This window comes from Pagrus major, chromosome 15, assembly GCF_040436345.1.
Source record: "Pagrus major chromosome 15, Pma_NU_1.0".
NCBI lineage: Eukaryota > Metazoa > Chordata > Actinopteri > Spariformes > Sparidae > Pagrus > Pagrus major.
Window position 1 is genome coordinate 24,178,369 of NC_133229.1, and position 27,787 is coordinate 24,206,155.

General features: G+C 40.5%; 1 protein-coding gene across 1 annotated transcript in view; it reads left to right on the forward strand.

Annotated features, from left to right (window-relative positions):
- The first annotated feature begins 638 nt into the window (after window positions 1-638).
- Window positions 639-27,787, forward strand: part of LOC141009341 (VPS10 domain-containing receptor SorCS1-like) — a 58,062-nt gene continuing 30,913 nt past the window's right edge. Inside the window, exons 1-5 of the mRNA XM_073481890.1 lie at window positions 639-1,316; window positions 18,898-18,965; window positions 20,775-20,874; window positions 21,110-21,268; window positions 22,653-22,726. Of these exons, the coding sequence (XP_073337991.1) occupies window positions 639-1,316; window positions 18,898-18,965; window positions 20,775-20,874; window positions 21,110-21,268; window positions 22,653-22,726 (1,079 nt within the window). The remainder of the gene's footprint in view (window positions 1,317-18,897; window positions 18,966-20,774; window positions 20,875-21,109; window positions 21,269-22,652; window positions 22,727-27,787) is intronic.

The following is a 27,787-nucleotide window of genomic DNA, read 5'->3' on the forward strand; positions in this document are numbered from 1 at the left end:
TCATTATACCTGCACGACATAATTGACAGTGAACACAGGCAATCCTGTTAATTGATTACCTAGGCCTGTGCTAATGGAAAATGCAAAGCCTCATTGTATCTTCCATAAAGCCAATGTCAGGAACATTTCCGCACAACGAGGAGCGCAGGCAGACCCAATAATGTTTCTAGACTTCTCCCCAGGGAGCCAAACATCTGAAGGGGTTGCCAGATTGTTTTTAATCCGATGCGTAATTACATATGGGATGATGATCCAGTCAAATATCTCATTGTGACACAGTGTTTCTGATCAAAAACAGAATAAAATATACCCCCTCAGGGCGTCATGTTCCTCTCCAGAAATAAAACTTAATTAAGAGTACGCTCAGCTGCTGTTTCTTTCTCTTTTTTTCCCCGTTCCCATCCAGGTTGAGATGAGGATGCGGGGGTATGAGCCCCTCTCCCCTCTCGTCCGGGATTCAGCCTCCAGCTCCTCCTCTGATGCATCGTTTGCATCAGCACTTGGGAACACTTGTCCGCGCGCTGCTGCACCTCCCCACAGTGCATTCACGGACTCCACTTTGCCAGGTGATGACAGACACGCGCTCAACAGTGAGAATGATGTGCTTCTAACACGCCTGAAGTCGGAATTAACGTAGAATGGAGACGCGCCTCAGTCACTGCCTTTTTATCATTTTCTCTGAGTGGATTTGGCTCTTCACCCTAACTTCCATCCTGGGCGGAACAAAAGCGGAGGTGAGGTGCATCCCCTCCTGCCAGCTGCCGCTAATCACAGCAGCATATCCCCGGGAACTCTCGGCGCTGGATTTGGTTAATTTTGGCGAGGATTTTGTTGGATTTACGGAGAGGTCACCGGGCGCCGAACCCAGCGCCGGCGGGGAGGAGAGGCACAGCGTTGCGGAATTAACCGCGAGCGAAGAAAGTTCGTCTAAAGTGCAGGGAAATGACACAAGTTGTCTGGAGAAGGACGGTCAGCAGAAACTTTCCCTGCCCAAAGTGATTTCTGGAAGTCTTTCACGCGCGGCTGCCCTCTCCCCAGACGAAAATAGCACCGACGATGGAGAAAACAACCGCTTTTACGCAGAAAACGGGGCGCAGGTCGATGTGGCGGTGGAGGAGGACGCGGATGTGGCCAGCTGGAGGCGAACGCGGAGTGCGAGGAGCGCAGAGACTTGGTCCGGATTCAGACCCGAGGGCGGGGAGGATGCTGCGTTTTCGGACCAGGAGGAGTTTCAGCTCACAAGTTCGACATTTGCGCTCACTGGGGACACGGCGCACAACCAGGCGATGGTGCACTGGTCCGGACAGAACAGCAGCGTAAGTAGTGGATGTGCTCCAGATTTACGCACGGGGCTTTTTTATTTTTTATTTTGACGCAGTGTGGTCAGTGGTCACTCACACATCTTTGACGCATTTGAGTGATTTAAAGCGTTAGTTTGGACTGAGAGATGAAATGCGTGACTGCTGAGTGGTGGCACAGTTTCAGGAATGAGTCTAGCCTTGCCTCAATCTCTCCCTCCCTCCCTCTGTTTCCCCTCCTCTCTCTCTCTCTCTCTCTCTCTCTCTCTCTCTCTCTCACACACACACACTCACACACACACACACACACACACACACACCATCATTTTGTGTATTGATAAGCTGACTTGGCATGTAGGCTGAAGTTTAAATGAAAAAAATGAGTCAAAACTGCATGTTCTACTTGTAGCACTGTGTCTTCAATGATGTCCTCTTTCTCCCATGTATTTACTCTCTCTCTCTCTCTCTCTCTCTCTCTCTCTCTCTCTCACACACACACACACCTCTAAAGACAAATTGTGCAGTTGTCTTTTTTTTTTGTCAAATCACTTGTTCCACTTGGCTGTAGGCATATTTCCTGCATAAAATGAAACCACTGAACCTCTCTATGTACCTATCTTCTTGCTGGAGCCTTATCGGCCGTGCTCAAAAATAGGTGATCGCACAGGAAGGTTACTGACTGATACACTTCTCGGAGTTAAGCAGACTTTAATCTATGTATGAGAGAACAAGCTACTGAAGGGTGAAAGTGAAAGTCATTGTACAGCAGAGAGGTTAAAATAATCCAAAAAGTACAAAATGGCATCCCAGCAATGCTGTAAAATACTAAATATAGGCAGAAATAAGGATTCAGAAGTTAAAAGATAAGTTGAGAGCTGACAGAAATCTTGGTATCCAGAGGACTGGCAATCCACCAGTTTGGGAACATCCAGTTTTTTCTTCTATGTGCGGTTCTGAACATCTAACGGTCCACAGCGGAGGACGTGAGCGAATGTGACGGCTCCTAAAACATCTGGGGGACAGTGATGTAAGCTGGTCCGAAGCCATTTAGAGCTCTACGAGCTAAGGGGCTGCAGATCGAAGTCTAGAAGATATGTGGAGCCGTGTGAAGTTCATGTGCTCTCCCTTTTTCTGGTTTTGATCAGGAGGCGGGCAGCAGAATTTTAATAATTTGTGCCCCCTAAATATACTTCTTCAGTAAGAGCAGTGAAAATGTGTGGTAGCCGAGCCTGCTGGAGATGTAAGCATGAATTAGCTTTTTTTGACGTCCTGCAGGCATAAATTGCTCCCTGGCAATGTTGCCGAGATGAAAGACAGACGATTTGGAGGTGTGATTTAACGCTAAAATTAGAGGCTAACAGACTGTGGCATCTGGCCTCGGCTTGATCTGTTGAGCCAGAGATTCTTGGATAGTGCATCTCTTTTGGCCTCAGGGCTAAGGAAAGGTATTTATGTCTTGTTTGTCTGATATTGAGTTTTAGAATTTATTACTCATCTATTTATTAAGTGCAGAGAGGCTGTGAGCCAGCGTGAGGTGTCTGCATTTGGCTCTACAGATGTGTCTAATTGTGCGCCATCGGCACAGCTGTGGAAACTGACACGATGACATCATCTGAGGGCAGCATGCACACTGATAAGAGCATGAGATGGAGGCAGTTTCCTTCTGCTTGATCAAAAACTAATGTTACATTTCTCAGACACATAAGCGACCAAAGTGGCACAAGACTTCCTCCCAGTCATGTATTAATGAAACAGCCAGTTATAGCAAATGCACCTAATGCAGCACTGACTCTGACACTGAACGTCTGAAAGCCTTGATGAACAGTTTTAAATCTGACTGTTAGTTTGTCAAACAGACGTAAATAGATATTCAGTGAAAAAAGCAGCAAAATAAGTCAGCCCCAGCAAACAGATCAAGTAATGTCTTTTGAAACTTCCTTGAGGGAATCATTTGACATTTTTGGAAATACGCTCACTCATTTTATTGCAGAGAGTTTGATGAGAAGATACCACACGCACGCCTGCACAGCAAATATGAGAAAGGTCATTAGCTTAGCTTAGTGTAAAGACTGGAAGCAGAGGGAAACAGGTAGCCTGGCTCTGTAGAAAGGTAACAAAACACCAGCAAGGTCGGTCATTAATTGCACTGTTGGGGGGTGGGGGGGGGGACATTAAACAGAAATATTTCCTCAGAGCAAATTCTGAAGGGAGACACAAAAAAGTGCTGCCAAAAGCACTGTTGTATTAAAAGTATATAGAGGAAACTCTTATGACTACTATTAAACTGTTCTGGATAATTGAAAGGTAAATACTTTAAGGTTGCACCCAATTTGTCAGATTTTAATAGGGGGGGACGCTGAACTGTTCAGCGTTCAGACAGATGAGTCATACTAATTTTGAACTGCCCGTAGGAAGTATTAAGAGTCCGTTCTCGATTAGAGCTCTGATTTCTTTTCTTTCTTTAATCTTCTCCAATCTTTAAACTGATAATGCATTGTTGGGGTTGATGCTGGTACCGATATTAGGCAGTAAAAAACATTCTGATATTGATTTATCAGCCAATATTCTTATATACACAGAATACATACATAAACACACATTTTTTACAATGAGCCCTAAAATGTGGAACACTCGTGACAGAGACATGTAACGGAGGCAGGATGTTTTACAGGTCAACATAAACTTTATTGCCCAAGATAACATCAGTGCACTGAAATGGTAAATTTCACTGGGAATTTTAATTTTGATTTACCTCAAACGTATTTTGTGTATTTTATGGATAGGTATAAGGTTTCATACTGATCCCTATATATCTTTGAAAGTCCAATATATCGGTCGGGCTCTAAAAAAGACATTATTTTGCATCTATAATGAGCACAAGTGTTTTTAGATGCATATCATTACACAAACAGAAATGGTTGTCATTTACCCGGGCAGCTAAATGCTGGAACTACCTCGTGGCCTTTTCCCCCTGTTTCCACTCTTTATGCTAAGCTATAGGCTAATCACCTAGCTAGCTTTAGATTAATATTTAGCATATAGACATGAAAGTGCTATCGGTCTTCCCTTAACTCTCGGCAAGAAAGCAAAGAAGTGTGTTTCCCAAAGTGTCAAACTTTTCTTTTAATCAAAAAGGCACCCCCTGTACATTAAAGAGTAAGAGTAGCAGGACCTTGTAGGTAATGTATATGGATCAGCAAGTCGTAACATTAATTAAAAGTCTATAGTATTATTTTGTAGTATTATAGTATTTAGTATAGTATTAGTATTTATAGTACAGTATTTATAGTATTATCAAACATTGGGGAAAATACATTTTACTCCTAAGCGTCATGTTGGATCTTTGATCCGAGTCATTACCAGCAGGATTTTGCATGTACGTGACATTATAGTCCTGTTTTGACAAATTCCCCCCTGACGAGTCTTTTCTCGCCTGCCTGCTAATAATGTGTTGTCACGTCTGCTACACGCCCCGCCCTCATCCAATTCAAATTGAGCCACTGTCTCTCCCCCCAACATGTTTGTTAACTTGTAAACAGTTACAGTTCAGGCTACAAGCAGCTTCTCTGGGTCTGAGAGCATTTTAAAGAGGTTTAGCAGCCCGTCACGCATCAGTGGGCAACCTTATCTGACACACCGAGTGATGAGAGGGAGAGTATTGAAAAGTGTTTGAGTGGATACATTGGCCTACAAATATAAAGACAGAAGGAAGGGTGTGAGGGCTGGTAAATGTTTACAACTCTCATATACGTAATACCTCCTCTGGCTTGTTAACTTGACTCAGTTCATGTGGGAAAGTGCCGCTCAGTTTTGACACTTCGGGCAGACGTCCTCACATGTCGACTTTGTCATACATGAAGCCGAGATGTCCGGCTGCCCACGCTTCTCAAAATTGACAGGAAGCCATATTGTGCAGCCTTCTGTGATGTGTTTGTTGAAAACTCAAAAAATCTGATAATTGGTTTTGTATTAAGCTCGCAGGACATCAGCCAATTTGTACATACAGTTTGTTAGAGGCACATTGTCTGAGCTTGTTATTGACTTGATATTTAGTTTACTTTCCCAATTCCAGAGTGGACGTCGCTGCTTCTTTTATCATCTGTCCAATTATCACGGTTTGAAAACAAAGCGGCCATTGTCATTTATGCCTTTCAATCAAAATGAAAAACATGGATGACGCGAACCAGTCCTCGATCAATCGCTGCTACAACTGTGTTTCATGTGGTTATTGTCTACTACACACTAGCGCCTATTTGTGCTTTCCTTAGTTTTCCTAAAAGACAAAACACTTACCATTGTTCTGAATCCTCAAAGAGGTGTTTTGTCATCTAGATGGCATCTGCTCAATTTCCCCAAGTTGTTCAGGAATCAAAAAAATGCCGGAAAATAGACGTGACTGTGTGCTGCAAACTTTGGCTAGTCTGTCTCGTGTAACATTTCCTCCTGCTGGATTTGTACAATTTGACCGTAGCCATTAACGAGCAAACTTCAAGGATTTGATTATGGTGTAAGAAACTGTAATAACCTACTGTGTGTGAATGGATTCTCGTTTCCATCCGCCACCCTAATGCGATAATTAAAAGTTGGTTTATCGAGGTAAGCGGTAGGAGGTGCCAATTCTCCATTACATCACTCCAGACAAAGAGGGTGCAAAAAGATGATGTATTTAAAAGAGCACCAGTTGAGCCAAGACCCTCAGGAGGAGCACGGGGCTTTGAGGCCAATGTTACTTAATTTTCGGGGCCCAAATAGACAAAGCAACATAAATCGTTACCTTCTTGTAAACGGCATTAAATACGATACATCAAGATGTGTCTGCTTCCGTGTCTGAACTGCATCTTACCTTCCTGCGGCTGTTTGAAGACACTGATTCAACTGATTTCAACATTTACATCAAATTTACTAAAGAATATAACTGATAACTGATATACTGATGGTAAACATGTGAAATGTTACAAATCTAGTAAACAGTAACTAATATAGGCTACTTCTTTGGAGAAATGGCAAACCTTTTACGTGTTTCTATCTTTGTGTAAAAAAACATGTATCCGTTTGTTCCGGTGATGCAGGTGTATATTTGCATACAGAGTAGGGAAGATGTCGATGAAGGATCTCGCTCATGCAGGTCACAGTAATTCTTTAAAGCCCTGTGTGGGAGTGTCCTTACAGAGTCGTTAAGGACACGTGTGGGCTAGATAGAGCAGGAGAGTGAGATCCAATCACAAGATGCATGTCGAGACGCATTTAATCCCACTTGATGTCCACTTACGTCATTCAAACTTTTTTTTGGCTCCATGCGTCTCTGAGAAGAGACAGAAATGAACAGGGCTCCGCCTCTGATGCTGTATCCAGCTCTCATTATACGTCCATGGGCAGGGCCTAAAACCAAGAAAACATGATGAAAATATGACATTTCTATTTGTTTCATGTATTTATGAGAGGAAGGTTACATCAGATCTGTGCAGAGTGATGAGTAGACTTTAATCTGCCGGTATTTTCATCTCTTCAGAGGAGCAGAAGCTTCAGTGGAGTTTGAAGTCGCATGTGTCATGCACATCATCATTTATTCACTTAATCTGTCCGTTGCACTTTGTTGCATTTTGATTTTATTGATCTAACTAAAAGTAACACACAAAAAAAACAACAACAACACATGAATATGGAAGTATAGATGGCTGGAAGATGCAGACAAAGTGGTCTGTTCTCCCGCAAACTTCAGATTTGTTGGAATCAAAGCGAAGTCTCAGTAAAGACGACAGCAGTCACGACATGTAAAATACTACTCCAGTAATGTGAAAACAAGCTCACTATAGTTTCTCTAATGAATCTTTTGACAGAAAATCAGACACGCCAGAAATTCAACGGATTATCGTTTGGTTAATTAATGACCTCCTTCAAACGTAACATCTAACAGCAACTAATCTGGCACAAAGTGGGCCCGATTCTACAATTAGCCAGGGGAAACCAATTTTGGGTTAAAAATCAAACTTAATTCACACAGCGTAACAATAACTTGTCATGTTTAAATTAATTTGAATGAGTGACGTGTTTGTTTTAATTCTCTCAAAATGTATCTTCCTAAAACAGTGGATGGATCGCCTGGTTTGAATTTTTCTCCTCGTGTTTGCACGCTCTAGTTTTTTCTCTCACAGTCCAAACACATGCAAGTAAGGTGAATCAGAAAGTCTGAATTGCCTGTAGGTATGAGCGCGTTTGTCATTCTGTGTTAGTCCTGTGAGGCTGTCAAACCGTCCCTCGGTGTTGCCCGGTGCATGCTGGGAAAGGCTCCGGCCCCTCATCACCTTGAACACAAGACTATCCAGCTGTTTAAAATGCCATGTGTATAATAGTCAGCAATTAAAATGCTCCGCAGAAGAAAAAGTATACATGCAGCAAACAAAATATGATGATGAAGGAGAAAAAGGTACTTCTTTTGAAGTGGACACCATCTTCTTCTCCATTTTCTTCTTCTTCTGGGGTCAGGACGATCAAGTTATGGACAAAGAGCCTCTGTTTACATCTCACCGGCCTCGAGTTTCAGCTTGCTCTTCCTAAAGAGTGTCTTCTTCATTTCTTTCTGTACCTTAAGCTGAATGTCCATCTCCTGGCACTCAAACCACTACGTCTGAAGCGTTTGTTGAGTTTGCCTCTTCCATCTTACAGCCATACCCTGCTCATGGGTACTCGAGTTCAAGTTTTCCAGCCATTCCAGCTGCCTCATTTCCCAACAGCAGGCCTCCTTCTCTTCACAGACCTTGTGCTTGACAGACTGGTACATTGCTTCTTCTCATCTGCTTCATTGAGCTCTTGGTAGATTGTCTCGTATGTCTCTGCAAATTGGAGATGGGCCAGGTATGCAGGAGGTTAATCTGAATTCTTGGTTGTTTCTGGGACTCAGTAAAATACAGAATTTGGTGGCATTGTCCAGTTCGTTTTTGAGATTTTTTTCTCAAGGTCCTTTTCTCAAATCAGCATGTCTCAGCATTGGTGGAATATTTGTTACTTTGTTATTGGCTCAGTTTTATAGACTATATTTTTCTGTCGTATGAGATGAGCTGAGTCAGCCGTCTGTGCATCTTCCGTCCGCTCATGCAAACATCTATCTTATTCTTCTGAAATACTTCAATTTTATTCAATTATTAATCTCCACAAGAGGCTGCAATACTTAGACTGCACGTATTGAGGAAAAGTCGATGGATGATGACAAAAGATGTGACTAAGACACTGCGTTCATGTTGTTATTTCTGCAATTATCCAGAGACATTCAAGTTTGTGAGTGCCGGCGCTGTTTGTCTGAGGTAACGGCGAGACAGTCGGTTAAAACTCAAACGAAGCAGGTGTTAATTCAGATTCAGTTCAATAGATGAAATGTTGATCCTGGCTCATCATAAGATGTCAAGAATGACAAGAGTTTACCTTGAATTTGTCAACGCCTGCACAAAAGCAGAAAGAAGAAACTGAATGCACAGGATGTTTTGCAGCGTGGCTTCAATGTGTTCAGTCAAAAAAATCTGTGGGAAGTCAACTTTGAAATTTCTTTGTTAGATTAAAACAAAACATGTTCAAGGCAACGAATCAATTGTGGCTTGGGAATGTAGGAATTAAAAGAAAGTGTTAGCATTGCAGTGTTATTAAGGTATTTAAATTATTTTGCTCCAAGTGTTATATTCAGCTGCAATCGTTGTTTTTTACAAAGCTGACCTTGCTCAAAGAAAACGTTAATGTATAATATGTCATTCACAGAAATATGTGAAAAATATTAAATAGTTAAGTTAGGATTAAATATATGCAGGATAAATGCAGTATACTGTGCAAGTATTTGGGCGCAAAATAAGACAAAGACAAGGGACATAAGAGTCGTACTGCTCTTCATGTCTAACTCTTGGCAAGAAAGCGAATAAATACGTATTTCCCAAAATGTCTAACAAGGTATTTAAAACGATTGAAAGACCGTTTCAACAGTGTCATTATGGAGGCAGCATGCATACAGACAGTGTGTCCTATGTTGCGACTTAAATTAGGAAAATGTAAAGAAATGTGTAGAGGTCCGATAGAAGTGAGGCATCCTAAGGGATAACCAAGGGCATGAATAAAGTAGGCCTTATCATTTAATTAATAACCCCCAAAGTCTGTAGTAGAACCAAATTAATTTATTCCATTCTTTAAAAAATGTCCTGCACCTGAATGTACCAAGTTTTATGAGCAGCCCTTTGGTTTCTCTTTAAAGTTCTCATGAAGTCATAAACGATCGTTGCTCTGTGTCTCACCTGTACACCAGTCTGGCAGGTATTTTTAACGTTATTTTATTTCAGAGTTTGTAAAAAGTGTTGATGACTCATCCTGCACTCGGGGGCTGAACACTAACTGTGCTTCATTGTTTCAAGTGTTTCTGCGGACTGGGCTTCAGGGATTACTGCACAAAAACTTAAGAAACTTTGGAACTTTGTTCACTAATCTGGATGAAGATGGATCATATTTTATGGAGAAAGTATGAGCTCTGTCTGAACTCTGGACAGATAGCTTCACATGTTGCTAAAGTCACTGCTAACTAGCGTTACTGCTCTGGACCAGAGCCAAACACAGCCTCTGAGATTGACGGCGGCCAGTTACAGTAATGAGGTGATTTATGGAGTTCCCTGGTGGTCTTACACCGCTAGCTTTGTTGCTAAAGTGATTGCTTACTGCTGTTAAATGTAGCTGCAGTTAGCTAGTTAGAGTAGCAGTCCTATTTGCTGACTCAGCGTGAAGGTGCCAGGAGCCGAATCTGGCAAGAAAACCACCTCTGTACTGATTCCCTGTCATCAAACTGGACTTCTTTAGTGGTGCTGCCAGTCAGCGGCCCGCTCGCTCCGTGGTTGGGATGCAGACGCCAATCAATACCCACGATATAGTCCCTTAATAGCTGCCTGATTTCACAGGACACATGCAACTATGCTGAGGCAAAAAGCACCCCCACCCCCCTACCTGTTTCTTGGGACCTTTAAGTCAGTAAAAGATCGTAATCATGTCTTCTCAAATAATAATCTGCCAAAATGGAAACCTGCAGGACATAAACATATATGTATTTGAATATCTATCCTTTGAATACACACAGTATACTGTTTTTGATGAAACTATAATCATTTGTAATCTAGGGCAGCATCAGAAATGAACACCGGCTGACTGCCAAATGCAGGTAAATTTTCTGTTTAGTGAGTAAATGATTACAGAGCTCGCAGCTTGTCCGACTACAGCAACATCTAATTCGTCTGACGCTCGAGTAATTTTGTCAGTAATCATACCTGTTCAGCCCTGGCTCTCCACGTTGTACCTTAGGGGGAGGAACCGGAGACTTAAAATGATCAATATTTAAATTCAATTAAGTCTTTTTCACCATTTCATCTTGTCTTTCTCCTCCACCTTGACTCTGCCCGCTCACAATACCATTACAAACATCTCTGTTCTGGACGCCGCGATGCATGTAGCTTCCTGCGTTTAGCATGTTGACATGTTCAGACAACCCTGTGGCTCATGCTGTCGGTGTGGACCTCCACCGGCTCCCCCATCTCGTCTTGGTGGCTGTGATGGACAGGCTGGGGAGAGGAGGGGGGAGAAGGATTGCTGTCGTGTTGTTTTCTGGGAGTGAACATCACACATCCCGCTAAAGAAACAATAAATAAATTCATGAAATACATAATGATAAGAAGTGTAACACCACGACTCAGCCTAAGACAGCCAAAGACAAACAATCTATTTTTCCTGACAAATTCGCGGATGTGGCACCGACTACATTGAATGGATAATACCGAGCGGCTCGTATTTAAAGCTCAGCACTGCACAGAAACAACTGGCAGGCTGAGTGCAGCGCTGCCAAGCCACCAAGCCTTCCCGTGGTGAGGTTCTCTATCGCCTTGAAATCCTGCAGAGTGTGTTTTTTTATCAGCAAGCTGCGCTCCCCTTCTGGGTTTCCTTTCTTCTTCACTGAGTGCTGTCTAATAGAGCAGAAATCCCATAAAACCCATCCAAAGATTTTATCCTAGTCCGGGATAAAGTTAATTTGGCTGGAACAATGCATAATGAGATCTCACCTTCGTCTTTGTGTTTGCACTTGTTTGTGTTCGGTAGCTCGTGTTGTGCAGGTCTGTATTTTGGTTCATTTGCTCTGCCTGTTTTCGCCGTGTTTTTGAGCTCGACGATTAACACAAACATTAACGCTGTCTCTGTGATAATGAAATGTTTACATCAAAATCAAGCCCCTCGCTGCTCGATCTATGAATCAGAAACGCTCGGTTGCTGTTGTTGATATTCTTTTTTTTTTGGCCGTCGCTCATTTAGTTTCACAACACTTTCATTTTACAGTGGCCACCTGCATTACTCGCTCATCGAGTATGAGTTACACCATCTGGCTGCTGTAAGAAAAAGCCTCACAATCAAAACCGTAACTTTGATTCATGCACTGAAGTTTCCTTTTTGGATTTATAGCCGCGCATTTTGGCAAACGGGAGGTTTGAAAACATTGCTGCTGAGCCTAATAAGACATATGGGTGAGAGAAATCCTCCGGCAGCATATTTATCTAATCAGCTGTTTTACTTTATTTATGTCAGAGGGAATGTACTTTATTAAAGAGTCCAGAGAGCCTTTAGTTTGTCAACATATCTTCTACCATCACACTCAGCACTTCCGAGTATGAAACAGAGTGCTCGAGAATAAAAAGTAGTTTTGAGAGAAACAGTCCTTGTGCAGCGAGCACAACTTTTTTCGGGGTTGGGTTGAAAACCTACTTGCTGTCTAATCTTGCCTGCATTGATCAGACCCCCTTCTCATGCACGCTGAAGCTCCCCAGCTCAGCAGGCCGCTGCTGAACTAGCAGCTGAACTAGACTGGGCTTTCATTTATGGTGAAGTAGCAAACGATGCGAGAGCAGAAAGCCCAAAGAAGAAGGAAGCCGTTTCAGACGACTTATCAACCGAGCTGCTGCTTCCACACAGGGCCGTCGTCTCGACATGAGGAGTCCAATAAAGTCAGACACTTGCTGTTCTGCTTGAAAGCAGCAGCCGTAACACGGAGTATGTGCTCGCTGTCCATTAAAAATGCTGTTTGTTGGGTGTTCGCAGATCAGCGGTATTATAGTCGGCCAAAGAAACAGAATGTTGCTTTCAATCACGTTATTGCTCAATTTCATCGGGAATCACAACTTTCAACCAGCTTTATAGTCACATTAAAGCAACACCATGTAACTTTTTCACCTTAAATAACAGCTTTACAGTCAACATGCAAGTTTTCAACACATAAAATTGTTATGATGTAATGAGTTGTGTTCGTAGTTAGCGCCTACATTATGTCAGACAAACTGTTACAGACCTGGGATTTGTATTTATGACAGTGGCGTTGACATTACTCAATCTTCAGAACATGTTTTCACTGTTTTATCTGCAGATCAGATTCAGCACACCATGCCGTTTAATTATTTTACTGCAAAGTGATATTGTGGAGCCACCTTGGTAACAATTGATAATAAAGTACATACAAATATGAGTGGTTACTAAGGAACGACTCAGAAGTGACCTGATGGTTAAAAGTAATCGTGAAATAATGAGCGCCCTCAGACGTGTCATTTTACTTACTGCAAAAAGCAACACTAATGATCAAGTAATTAGTATTGAATGAGTTGTTACTAGTTTTTTCCACTTCTGAGTTAATCAGGAACAACTTCTGGAAAAAAGTTTTTTGTTATTCATCGATATTTATGAACCTGTCATTACCTAATGATTCATTAGTATCTCCCTGTCGTCTTTTCTCTAATAACACATCATTATCTACCATGAAATCCTTGAATCGGAGTTATTCTGGAGCTTCTCATTAAAGATTCATTAATCATCAAGTTGGTCCCCGGTAACTGCTCACATTGTTGAGTACTGCAATGTAAAGTGTTACCTTTGCTTTATAATTTATGATTGCAGTGACCTGTTATCCATGGGAGAGCCAACAGCTCTGACTTCAAACAACCCAGCCTCAGCACAACATCTGGTCTACGAGGAAATGTTGCCTTTGTTAATGAAGTGACATAAATTGATGTGGCAGACAAAAGCCTCTGTACATTACGTGTCTCACTGAGGTGGTATTGAAGTATACGAGGATGTGATTTCCTGCAGGCTTTTGTAGCCGTGGAGTGAGACACAGGGTCGTAAACAATGTAATTGAAATAGACTCTTCTGTTTTTTTTTCATAAAAGGTGTTAAATATTTTGATTTTATCGAGTAAAGTTTCATACTTTACGCTCGACTAACCCTCGGGTCCTTGAATTTGTTTCCTAAGCTGTACTTTTTATTCATAAGGCACTTGCTGCCACACTGTTAACAATTCAGTGGTGTTAATATCACCTTGGCAGGTGTTCTCACCTTCCTCATCCCAGTTAGTTTGTCTTAAGCTGTGATGATTAGTGTCACCAGTTATCACTAATTTGAATATCGTCATTTCACAAAATCCTTGAAGTTCTTTGAAATTGTGAAATTTAAATTTGCATACTTAAAGTAACAATCTCAAAGATCCCTGTTTCAGTCTCTATGGCGGCACCTGTGGTGATAAGCAGTCATTGCACCTGAGAGCCAAACATTCATTGTCTGTAGTCATCAGTCTTTTCTTTGTTTGTTCAGCCACAGTAACTGTACACTCACGACACTAGCACAACACAAATTAGTTGAAGAGTAAGACTGTCTTGTAGCTCTGCCTACTGCTGGCTGATGAAAAATGCATCTCTGACTGTGCGCCACCTGTGATTTTTTTTTTCAGCTTTCATCAGCTGGCCATATGCTCAATCACCACTGTGGTAGACTAACAGACATTAATTTAAATGAAAAGCTCTGAATGTTTGATATTATTACTCTAAAGCTGCTGTAATTAATTTTATTTAACTTAACAATGGATCATGTGACTACTTGTATGTGTATTGCTCATAGTGATGAACCCGAAGAGAATTAGCTGTAGGGAGAGTTTTAGCTTCTTTAAACGTATTGTTTTGGTTTAACGGCTCACAGCTTTATTGTTTTGATTCCCTTTAAAGCCACTAGGAAACATAGTGAAGCTTTTACCAAACGTAGAGCCAGATATTTCCCTCAGGAGTAAAGGGAGCACAAATGAATATTGGACTAACATTCACCAGGTGGACACAAACACAACTCTAAATGATACAGCATCTCTAGTGGCCAGGCAATGAAGCACAATAATGCAAGAGAACCACAAGTGAAGAAAGCATTACGCTCGGGTCGTAAGTGCCATCGACAACAACGATAATATATGAGGGTCTTGAAGGGTTGTCCCATATCATAGGGGGAGAATTCAACCACTTCCCATAGTAAGTCTGTTCTGAGGGACAAGGAGACGCACAAAAAAGGGGTAGGGGTAACGATTAGAAATGGGATCGAGCCTATAAACTGATCTATATATCTATATAATCTACCTATCTGAGGTGATAACATGCCAGTGTTGTTCTTTACAGTTTGTTGCTCTGCCTGTTTAAGGATTTAATTGTTGTGCACAGGAAACAAAATGTCCCTCACTTCAGTTGTATTGGGAGTTGGGGCAGAAATTTTTAGAGAATCTAAAGAAGAAAAACCACAGCTGCATTATCTGCATGGTTGGATAAAACTGGAGTTAAGTGGGAAAATGTTAGCGGACATCATGAAATATTAATTGCTGTGATGGACTCAGGATGTTTGAGCTCCATTACCAGCTGTATTTGGTGGGGCACCAGCATGCAAAAAGGGCACTGAAAGGGCACCAGAGAGGGCACTTCACCAGGTATTATTATTAATATTATTATTATTATTAATCCATGCTTAGGGTAGAATGTTAGCTGGGCCAAAGGCACGGACACACCTTCGACACTTGACCTGTTTTTTTAAATGTCATATGTGTCTGTAACATTTATATTCCAGTCAGTAACTCCTGTAACAATTGCTAATATGGAATCATCCATCTGTTTTAATTGCGGTTGCTAACAGTGATGACAGTTTTATTGATGAGGCAGCTTAATTCCCACAACTGATAAGGCGGCATCGACAGTTGGCGAAGGAGGCGATGAATTGAAATGTGTACGCTGTCGCTCCTTTCATTTGTCTCAGGTGTTCACCCTTCAATAACCGAATCTCCCCCCTCACCTCCCCTCTGTTTTTCTTGATACCTTCACCCCTTCTCCTCTTCATTTCAACACCTTCATTTCACAACAGTAATCTCCTCGCCCTAAGCCGTTTAAGTCACCATTAAGCCTCCAATTCATTCTTCCATAATGATCAAATTCATCCCAGTCCATTTACCTCTAAGGTTTAAGATTTACAAAAGGATTAGAGGTTGAAAAATCAATTTGCCTGCTCTTGGATGTCAAGTAATCCAGTTTGGAGAAAGGCTAGTGCTACTGCAGTCTAATGGGCTGTGCACTACATGGTAGCTGGCTCTAAATGTGACACCGTTGTTGTAATTCAAAGAGAAAGATATGCTAATACAAATGTCATTATTATTTAAACTCAGAGGGTAAGTTATATAATCATTAAAAGAAGAGCGCTTGGCCAGTGGTTTCAAATGGATATTTAAAGGCTTATGTGACATGCTGGACTTCAAACACCTGTTTCACACTGAAATATCTACAAAGTGAATATTGTATCACCGTATTGATGCGTTAACTGCAGCCATGGAGCTCCAACCTACACTTTCAACATCCCTCAGAACTCGGGGGAACTTTTTCCGCAGGTAATAAAGTCGAGGCAAATTACATTTCCCTGTAATCCTGGATCCTTCCCAAGTAGATGCATAAAGTTAATTGCCATAGAGAATGGGGGGGATATATTTTGTCCTAATTTTCCGACTGCTGCAGGTTGTTTCATTGTGTATGACAGTGTCCATGAGGGTATAACTTCTGGAAGGTATAAAGGCCATTTCTTTGTAAGACCATAAATCTCTGCACCTGGATCTGGACACATGGTACCATAGTTATAACAAGCTACATGGGTTATCTCTGAACCAGCGCTCATACAAAGGATTTCATACATTCAGCACAAAGTAATTGCAGAGTTTTCCTGAAAGAAATAAAGCATTACAGTTTTAATTTATTGCATCATTAACAGCAAGAGGTTCTTGTGAAAATTTGTGTGTGTGTCCCAATGTGGATTTAAAAAGACACTAATAAGGCTCGTGATAAATGTGCAGGACATTTAAGACCTTTGAATGCAAAAATTATTGACATTTACATTTATTCATCGGAGCGTTCACAATAACCACTCAGATTGAACAGGGGAGGCGCGTAGAAACAGTAGTTTTGGGGTTTTTTAGGCACAAATTAAGCCCTTTCATACTGTGTGTTTTTTTCAACAATACATTTTAATGGTAAGAGAGGCAGCTTTTCAGTTTCAAGCTGTATGTGGCAGACAAAAAACTGTATAAGCTTATAAAGTTGACAGGACGGAGGGAACTTAATATATTTATAAATAATTTCAGATGATTCTGATGGAGCTCAGGATGTCTTAGGTGGATGGCTGCTGTGTGAATCAGGAAGAACAAAAATCATGAATTAACATCAGAATCTGACTGATACTGTTGGTCTGTTGAGAAATTGAAATAATCAATGGCGTTCAGCTGCTGTGCCTCGTGCGTAAATGTGCACGGGGGACACATTTATCGTTTCCGCTGCTTACCTGCTGCCCCTGAAGCCGTGCTTTGGACCGTTTCATCCTCTCCAATATCTCCTCCTCGTTGAAGCTTCCAGCAGTGTAGACGAACGAGTTTGACGTCATTGTTTGGCAACGTGCTACTGCCGGCATCAGTAAAAGGAATTGATTAGCGTAGCGGCGCACGATTCTGATTGATCACACGATTGAGATTCTCAATTCCCATCCCTATTGAATACTTAGTATGTAAGAGCTCAAACCATTTGTTGATTCATTAATAAGATCAACACAGAATTACTGAGCAACGCTTCTAATAATCCTTTGATCATTAGTTATTTTTTAATGGAAAAATAGAAAACATGATCTGTTTCTAGCTTCTTATTTGTGAGGATTTGCTGCTTTTTTGTGTGTTTTGTATTATTATACAAAGAATTTCTTTGGGTTTTTGGACTTTTGGTGGGACACAATAAGAAATAAGTCTCAGTCATGTCTCAACCCAAGTTAATTACACATAATAGAGTTAAAAGTTGGAAAGCTCACATAATAACAGCAGTTTCTGTACATAACTTCAAATGAGGATTCTTGGTGATTCTGTTTATTGACACAGGAATTAACAATATCAAGTAAGAGAATCCTGTAGTGACTAGATTATATTTAGGATGTGGTGTTTGGTATTCATAAATCTGTAGTTTTGTGGTGTTGCAACAGCAAAGTATGTCAGCACACAGTTGGCATGTACTAGTTCTGCTTTAAACATCTTGGATACTATTGTGTTTTAAAATTGTTTTTACAGCTCAATGCTTGAGACGATCATAAGCGACCTTGAGAAGCCTCACAGTGAGCGCCTGTCACACTTCTGTTTCACTGAAGCAATTAGTTTCAAGAGGTATTAGGCTTTCATCTATTGGAGACGAGGAGGATTGACCTGTTTGATTCGAGCGTTAAAGAGAAGACGGCGACGAACTTTGTAAGAGCAAGGTTTACAAAGTTCAGATTTCTTGTTTACATGAAGGAGTTCCTACTTGTTATTGCGAATGTTCCCCCAAACGCTCGTAACACTCGATAATTAGAAGATAGCTATGAACAAGGTGCACAGAGAGGCCTCCCAAGAGAGCCATATGATGTGCAGCTTTTATGATTGCACGGTGCAGGCAGGGCATTGCTTGAGTGATTAATTTGTGTAAAGGGTGAAGGACACGATGTGAACAACAGTTTTTTGTGTGAAGGACTGTTGAGATTTACTACTTTCTTTTGAAAGCAAGTTGTTTTCATGATTGCAGTTTTTCCTTGTAATATTGCCTCACTGAGAGAAAAAGTAAATTGCAAGTTATCTGCATGTAAACATGACCTCATGCATCTGTAATTACAAGCGCAGACAAACACACGAGCTTTGATTGAGGCTCTGATGCAAAAGAAGCAAACAGAAATGTCCGCAGTGAATCATTCAGTAATATCTGAGGAAATTTACATCTTCGAATCTACAACTTTTTATGTCAGTTAAGTTAAGGACCGTGTATTGTAAACCACATAAACCGCATGCTACTATACAACACTTTTTATGACCCTCTTCAAAAAATATGTCCTTGATATTTATGAGGTCTGTCTCTCTACGCCTGGAACGTATTTTAGTGTTGACTTATTTATTCATTTAGTCATAGCTTACCAGAGGTTGCATTTGCTAGTAGTCTCTGGGCCTTAAAAGCCATTAGAGCTCACATATGTGATCAGTTAATCCTCAGGGAGTATGCAGGTTTATAGCTTCACTACAAGCAGGGCAATGGTTGACGTGCCATCACAGTTCGGTTTTTTAATAAAGCCGTGGCTGTCAGGGACTTTCACAGAAGACGTGTGCCTGGACGGCTCGGCTCTTTTGTTTCACGGCGTGTCACGTCACTGCCGCTGTTTTCAAAGCTGATGACACACTCACTTGGAAAGCTGGTAATCTGTTTGATCTGTTTTGCAGGTGATCCTCATGTTGACAAAGTACTACGACTTCAACTCTGGCAGAGTGACAGAGAGCTCTTTATGGAGGTAAGATCTGCTGTTACAGCCTTATCAAAGCAAAAACAGATAGATGTTTCATCACATTACTTCTGATTGGGGTCTAACGGTCAAATGCAATACTTTTTATATGCTCTATATCTGTGATTGGCGTTGATGGCACTTCTCACGCGGCACTACCTCTTCCAAATGCCAAATAAGTCTATTTTGAGAGTTTAATTATAAGAATTCACCAAGTTTAACAGTAGGTTAAACCTCTCTGCTGTGTAATTAAACATAAGTAACATCACGACTTTGTGTTTGATATCATAATACTGAGAATTTGACAGACACATGAAACAGTTACCAATGTATGACAACATTTATCATAAGAAGTGGCATAAAAATGATCAGTATGCTGCACATCCCTCCTCATCCATTTATTTCACATTGCCTGGTCCATTTTTTCTGGATGGCCTGTTTAATTAAATTATTATCATGGGAATTAATACTTTTTGTTGCTCAGTTGGTTCTGACCTTGGCATGTCTACGTACATCTGACCAGAAGGGAGCGGGTGGAAATGCATTGAAAGGGGATTAATGTCTGTTCTCAGTCAGCCTGGTCAGGTACAGGTGGTAAAGGTCACAAGCTCTTTTCCAATGATTTTTCTACAGCACTTCACAATTTTCCTAGTTTGTTTCTGTGAGTGATTATAGAGTGCCTTTACCAGCATGCAGTACAATAACACAGGATACTCTCACAAAAGCATAGAGTGATGAGTGCAACATGCAGCAAATAAGCGTTAAAAATATACAGTATTATCTGCTCAGCACCAAACAACAGACAGACACAGTTAGCGACTAGCTGGTGAACGTAGTGGAGCATTTACTGTAGCAGCTAAAGATCCAGATATTTCCCTCAGGAGTTGGTGGAGACCAAAAATAGAGCTAAAGTAATACATAATGATATTAGACTTAATTTTTGCAAGTGGCTGGAGAATTATAATGTTTCAGTGGAACAGCTGGATGTGTAAATTAGTGGCTGCTTGCTAGAAAGTTCACCGTATCAACTTAAAAGGTGATGTAATGTCAATGCTGTGTTCACAAATTGTTTCTGCTGCCAAGAAGTGGCTAAAAAAATGAGATGAAGCTGGTTAAAATGCAGAAACCCAGTTTGTGGCATAAGGAAGGGTGCCCACCTATGTACTTTTATGCATATTTGGTTTTAATAAGGTCACAATACAAGTGTGAAATAATGAATAAGGACGGCATATTACCAAAATGCTCTTTCCACCAACATGTGTTTTTTATTTGCTGCAGTGTGAAACATTTCACAGCTGCTTGTTTCTGAAATGTCTATTTTGGTGGCCATGAATGCCATCCAAAATGAACCCAGCAAAGCGGTGCCATTTTTGGAGGACAGTCAATAGTTTTGAGTATTGCTGGTTTTGTTTCAAAATCTCTGCTATTGTCAAGCCTTTTTTCAGCCAACAGGCAAATGTGTCCCTAATCCTCCAGTTGAGTCATAAAAACATGAAAATCACATCGTCATAACATCAGAATTACACTTTTACCCCAGAGCATCAATAATAATAATAATAATAATAATAATAACAATAATAATAATAATAATATCTCATCTCCTTGTTATGCATGCCACACATGATGTTCTTGTTTGTTTTGATAATTAAAAAAATCTCCATTCATCTAGCAAATTGCTTCACGACTTCTGCTGTTGTAATTTTCTGCTTGCCTGATATGTTTAATGATACCATCAGCATCTTAACTAGTAGGTGCTGCTTCCTTCTCCTTTTACTTACTAACGCAACCTATTTACTTTACCCTATAATTAAATTTTAGGTCAACCGATTATGGGACCACATATGAGAAACTTAATGAGAAAGTCGGGCTGAAAACCATCCTGAGCTACCTGTACGTGAGTCCGAACAACAAAAGAAAGGTAGGTTTCCAGATGGATGTTGATCCTACCTGTATTGAATAAATCTGCCAGTTGTTATCGCTGTGGAACAGAGGTTTTTTTTTTTTTTTTTATCATTTTTGCTACATAACAGCCCTGCTGGAGCTTGTACCGTGTGCCTGTTCCAAGCATCGCGCAAGCACTTTAAAGCCCTGTGGAATGGATGCTGTCAAGGTGGGCCGCTGATTCCCCCGTCTCCTTTCTTGTCTCGTCTCAGATCATGTTACTTACGGACCCGGAGGTGGAGAGCAGCCTGCTCATTAGCCTTGACGAGGGGGCGTCCTATCAGAAACACAGCTTAGCCTTTGATATCCTCAGCCTTCTCTTTCACCCCGAGCAGGAGGACTGGATTCTGGCTTACAGCCACGACCAAAAGGTAACGTGTAGCTGTCAGATGGCGTGAAATAGCTGGAATAACAACTTGAAAACGTGACAGGAAAAAAATATCTGAATCGGAGGAAGGGTTTGCTTGCTGCTTATCATGCTCTTGTTAACCTGGTGTGAGTCTGCCAGATTACATATTACAAGCCTACGATATTAATGTCGCCATAAAATGACACAAAACATAGGTTGTTGTCACAGTGGAAAGCATTCATTTTGATAACAGCGGCAAGATTTCAGGACAAGGTCCTCATGAGCACAGACACCTGCCACTTAAAGCAAGGCTGCGGTTGCCAGAAATGGAGGCAGCTGATCACCTGCTCCCCCTAAACAACCCATAAGGTCTGGCTGCAGACTCTAACTCTGAAAGGATGTGTCCTAGACAGCACAGGGGAAAGTTAACAAGGGAGACACGCCCAAACAATCCGTAAGCTCACACACTGATACACACACACGAGCGTAAATACACACTCGCCATTACTCTGTGCGAGAAACCCTGCTGTCTGCTTCACTCAACACCACAGACATCAAACTCGGCCTTCCCAGCCGGCTATTGGAAGACTTGATTTTCCGAGAGAAAAACAGTCAAGGTCTGAGAAGTGAGATAAATGGTGCAGGGAGGAAGATGAAAGCTGAACTGAGAGCCATCGACGGGTCAAAATAAAGATGCTCTCAAGATGTTTGCCTTCGGGTCGTTCTATACGTCTTTGTGAGGCGAAATTTCATCAGTTCTTCTCCTTTTATAGCCGCTGAAATTAATCTCGGTTTCATTTTTACATTTATTGATCGTCTGTCATGTCTTTTTAAAAGTTTAAAGCTGCTGGATGAGTAAAAATGATGTTGCTTATCCTTGTAAAGCTCAGAGCTTAAGATGCTCGCTGTTGGATTATTAAGGCGAGATGACAGGCCTTCTGAATGTCCATGTTTGGCAGTAAAAGGAGTCTAATGGTTTAATGGAAAAATAAGATTACAATGACAGCTAAATGAGTGATTTTATAATGCCACTTTGTCTGAAATCCTGCTGAGTTGTTGTAAGGGGACGGTTTGATTTTAAGTTTTAGGCTTTGTCCTCATTTTCCCCTTTTCCAAGGCATCACAATGAATAATCGTCACTATCTATACTTCAGAGTATCACTGTTTTTCTACAGGAACTGGTGGATTTTCTCATCACTGTTGCATTTTCACATTAAATATGCGCTCAGTGGTGCAATGTTTAAAACAACATCACTACACTGACGCTACAAAATCTACAAATGTAACGGCTGCTTGATAATGCAGTCGGACATAAATCATGAAATTATTCTCTTGGATATTCTGATTTGCAGGATTATTCTTTACACTGTAAGTCGTTTGGTTAATGCATTCATCTCCTTTTGCAGCTCTATGTCTCTGTCGAGTTTGGGAGGCGATGGCAGCTCGTGCACGACAGCGTCGTCCCCAACAGATTCTACTGGTGAGCTCAACAATCAGTCATTTTGCAGGAGGTTTGTCTGTCTGGGAGAGACAAGCTGCAATGTTAGCGCATATTTTGACATGCTCAAAAAAAACCCCACTATGAATAATAGACGAGCACAGAACAATTATACATTAATAAATTAAATTGTGTGCATTTTTAGCATTCTGTTTGTACAGAGGGGAAATGCCTTCACTGTACATATTTACATGTTCTTTAAAACACTTTGGAGTAAACCGAGAGAGAACAGAGAATTGACTCATACTGCAGCAGCGCCCAGCACCTCATTTAAACTTATATCAACTAAATAATTAAAGTTATTGAGTCTGATTTGAACCAGTTCACAAGTTTGGCATCCACAGTCATGTAGACGTAAAAGAAATGTTACATGTTTTTTTTACATTCAGCGGTAGGAAGAGCACTAATACCACTGACTTACATTAAAGCAGCAACAGAACAATGTAAGATATTTGATTAAAAGTCCTTTTTAAGAAGTTATCTGAGGGAAAAGTACATAAGCACAAACCGGATAGACCCCGAGTGATATGTATCATTAGCCGATATAACATCACAGATATTTCAGTATCTGCGTTTATGTTGCCGGATACAAAAACTTTTTTTTAAAGATATTAATGGCGAAAAGAAAGCTCAGGACAATTCATACATGAATTAATTAAATTAACTGTTTCAGCTGTTTAGTTTACTGTTGAACTGTGAATTATCCTGCCTCCGATACAATTCCTTGTCACAAGTGTTTAATAACCTCATTTGAGGGATCTTTACAAAAAAAAAACGTGTATTAACATCAGAATTATTCACTTTTTAATATCTGTATCAGCATCAACCCCAAGAATTAAGTATAGGTCAGTCTCTAATATCAGTTTAATGTTCTCAAAGTGTCATTATACTAGTGCATTAATGCCTGAGTAGAGTTATACTGTTTTACTTGTTAAGCTAGAGTTAGTTCACTTTGGGGGGTCAGGTCCCTCCAAAGAGTCACGAGGTGAATCTGAGGGTTTGAGAGATGATTCATGAGAGAGGAATCGAGGTTCTGACTCACACATTTGTACTTATTTCATCCGAAAATAACAACAATTTGAAAAGTGCAATGGAGAAATCACCCTTTGGCTGAACTGCTTACAACTCATAACATCTGAAACGTGTGGCGAGGCTCCAAGTTCTACTCGTTTTTAAGAGGGTTTGTATTTTTTATTAGCCAGTGTCAGTGGAGTCAAATACACATTTTTCTCTAAGATTTCAGTGGACTAAAAATATAAGTTGCATAAAATGGAAATACCCAAATTACAAATTCCCTCAAAATGTGTGTGCAGTACTTGAGTAAATGTACTTAGTTACATTCCGCTAAATACATTTCCACATTCGCATCCTGTCGCTTTTATTAATCGAATGCCAAACCGAGGGTGGATAGCCGCTCCGAGCCCCAGAGCGCACTGCGGCACCGACGTTGTTCGTAAATTTTGAGCACTTATTCAGGGCAGCGCACTCTGGAGGAGACAGGTTTTCATGAACAGCTGAAGTGGCAGTCTTAGCTTAATGTAGCAACTGTGGACTGATGGGCGAATTAACGGAAATAATTCATCACACATGAGCAGAGAAACGTGAGCTGTTCAGGTGTAATGTCAGATAACTGCCTACATTTCTGAAGCAGACTTTCATATTCATAATGTAACCAGTAGTATGTCTCACTCCTACTCACTGCCAACGAGCTCAAGCACCAGAGGTGCTACATTTTGTATTATATTATATTATACAATTTTTTGACATTTGACCGGTTCCTCAGTTCATACGGAAGGAGCACGCTCTACGTCTTTAAACGGCCTCGCTCTGATTTCAGTGTAGGGCACCAGATTGGATTCACAAACGCACCCAGAGGTTTTGTAGGAGCCAAATCTTGCGTTGATAAATTATGTGTGTTTTATTTCTTTTACATAATGTACTTAGGGGCCTCTAGTTTACACACACTGATTAATATTTGATCCGCTCAATTCAGCCTGCTCATGAAATATTGTTGAGGTAGTTTTCGGATGCCGCAGTGTAATACAAATCTGATCCGATCCACAAGTTTTTCATTTATTTTGTGTGATACCTGGTGTGTTTGCACAGAATTAGGACTGACGATGTCGCACAGAGATTCTGGGTGTCTCTTTGACTGCTTCAGTGTTATTAGCTGCTGGGTGCTGGTGCTGTAAAGGGATTATGGCCCGGAATAAATGTTTAATTTACAGTGTTTTTATGGTTGTTGGCTACAAAATCACTTTCACACATAGAGCTAAAAAAGCAGAGCCACAGATTAATCAAGGAGGCCAGAGGGAGCTATAGCACATGTTTTTCTTTCTTTCTGGGAAAAACAATGAGACACCAGCATTAAATGTAATAAATATATGTTTAAGAAAGAGGCGATATTAGAAAAAACAAAAGCAATCTCTTTAATTATCCTCAGAAAGAAGGTGGATGCTAGACACTTATTCCTAATGTTGGTTGAGGACAAATCTATGTCCTCCTTCATTTTGGGTTTGTTGCTTTTTCTTATCTGTACAGAAACCGTGGGTCAACTTTGGGTTAATTACAGTTTGCAGTTAGCTTGGAACATCTGCATAACCCAGAACATCTGCATGAATTAACTCCACTGTTAGTTAGTTATGCTACAATAAATTATTGTGTCATGCACATGCAAAATCCCAGCTCATGTGGCCTTCTCAGATGTAAGAAGTTTATCCTCTGGAAAGAACTTGAATAAAGTTCAAAGATTAATCATCTGGGTAATACTTCATTTTACAGGTCCAGAAAGTAGGTGGTAATTATCAGGTCAGCTTACAATATATAATTGTAGTGTTTTATTTTATTTATGTTGATTAGTGGTATGAATAGAATAAACAAATAAAGCACTGACAGGTTGATATGCTGTTCACTTCTTTACTTCTGCCTTTGCAGCAACACATACAACACTTTTAAATTACAAAATAATATTAAATAGATATATATATATATTTTAAATTAGATATATAGTACTGTACTGTATAATAAGTGCAGCTTGTCTGTCACCGGTTCCCTTCTCTCTAAACTCGAGTGCCAGCCAGGTGAGAAATAACTCTCACACTATCACGCAGATGTTCGTCATATCGCTTACGACGGCAAATATCGTGATATCGGCCCAAGCCTCGTGAAAACGGATAAAAAAATGTACTTCAATCTACCTACTTGCAGAAATTAAGCTGCAACAGCTGACTTCAGTTAAGTGGCCTAAGTTATTATTTATAGTAATTATTGTGGGAGTTTTGGAATAATTTCTGTTTCAAGATATTTTAAATATGCTACTTGGCAATCACCACCTGCTTCACATGAAATGTGCAGACCTGTGAAATAAAGTGTTACCCCTTCTGTGCCAAACTCGACAAGTAAAATCTCATGTGTTTTATAATCATCTAGTAAGAAAATCTCACCAAAGTGAAGGATGTTTTTTGTCTCCCATAACTCCCCTAACTCACATAACAAACACAGCCTTCCTCTTCAGGGAACAATGTGTTTCTAGCTAATGATGATGTACCCAAGCTCAACTGTGCACATAGAGATCCTCAACTTCGGGTTAAAGTCTGCTTCACGTAAAGCTCCACACTATATTTGCTTTTCATGCGAGAATATGTGTATAATTTAGGTTTTTACCAATCAATCAATTTCTCCTCATACATCAGGATCAATTTGCATGGAGTGTCATGAATATTATACGGCAACCTGCTTTGAAAAATGGAAAATAAACGAAAAGATATAACCTCATTGACCCATGAATCTAAAATTTCCCAAGTAAAGATCTTTTGCAGCTGCTGTTCAGACATATTCACAAGTCAGGTGTATTTTCTGCACAATTACAGTTTACAGTAAACCACCTTCAGTATCAATATACACTACATTTTTCCAATCATTATTCCCCCTTTGAGTCAATATGCTAAAAAAGGAGAACGGTGTCAGATATTTTCTTTAGAAACATCCTGATGTTGGAGTGTTAGATGATCAATAAAAAAAAAACAACAGCTTTTCATGTTCAGAATATGTAGGCCTACTTCTGTCTTCAACTGAAACCATCCCGGGAAAAAAAAAACGCTCCCCACTCCATCAGAGATCTGCTATGAAAGGACTACTTTCATCTCACCGTGCGCGCTGCTCGTCATATCTGAGAAGAAAACCTGACAAACATGATTTACAAAAGCAAGTTAACAGGCCCCCCCTCGCTGTAGGCAGACGTTCTGTAGGTAGTGCTTTGTGTTAGGCTAGTTATGGGCGAACACAGTATAACATTGCAGGGGGTTTATTTAAGAGCAAGGGCTGCTGTTCACTGATAGAATTGGATGAAGTATTTGACAGAAAGTCCATTAAAAGAGATGGAGCTGCGAGGCAATTACAGAGTGCTGAGGGAAGCAGGACAGGGGCTTTTTATATTATACTTCAGACACGGTATGGAAAATGAGAAGAAACCCATCTTCTGTCACAACAGCTGCTATTAATACAACAAGTGGTCACTCCCGTCGCTCGACACTTAACCACTATGATGAAGAATCTGTATTGAAAGTGAATGAAATGACCAAGTGCACCTTAACCATAAAGTGCATTGGGGGTCAAACGTCCGTCAGGCCGGCGTTCATGGATAAGGTTGTTGTATTATTGCTCCTGAGAGAACAGTAAAGATCATGGCAGCTTCTCTTATTTCCCTCGCACCCTCACAAATTCAAAAGGAAAATCAAATTAATCTAATTTAGGCTCAAACCACAAATATCACACTTCTGATAACAGGAACACAGAAATCATTACTGTGAGCTAAATGCTAGTTTTCTCAATTTCCTTTGTTTTTGTTTTGATTGTTCACACAGCACATATATTTTATCAAATACGCCGTGGGACAGTGGCAAAATAATTGATAAGGCTTTTTGTTTTGATGATTTATAAAGCCACCTGATGTGCAAAAATGGACAGCAAGAAAATGAAAATAACAAGACAAATGCTACCGAGTCTAATATATGTGGGCCAGTAGTCACTCTGCATAACCTAAGT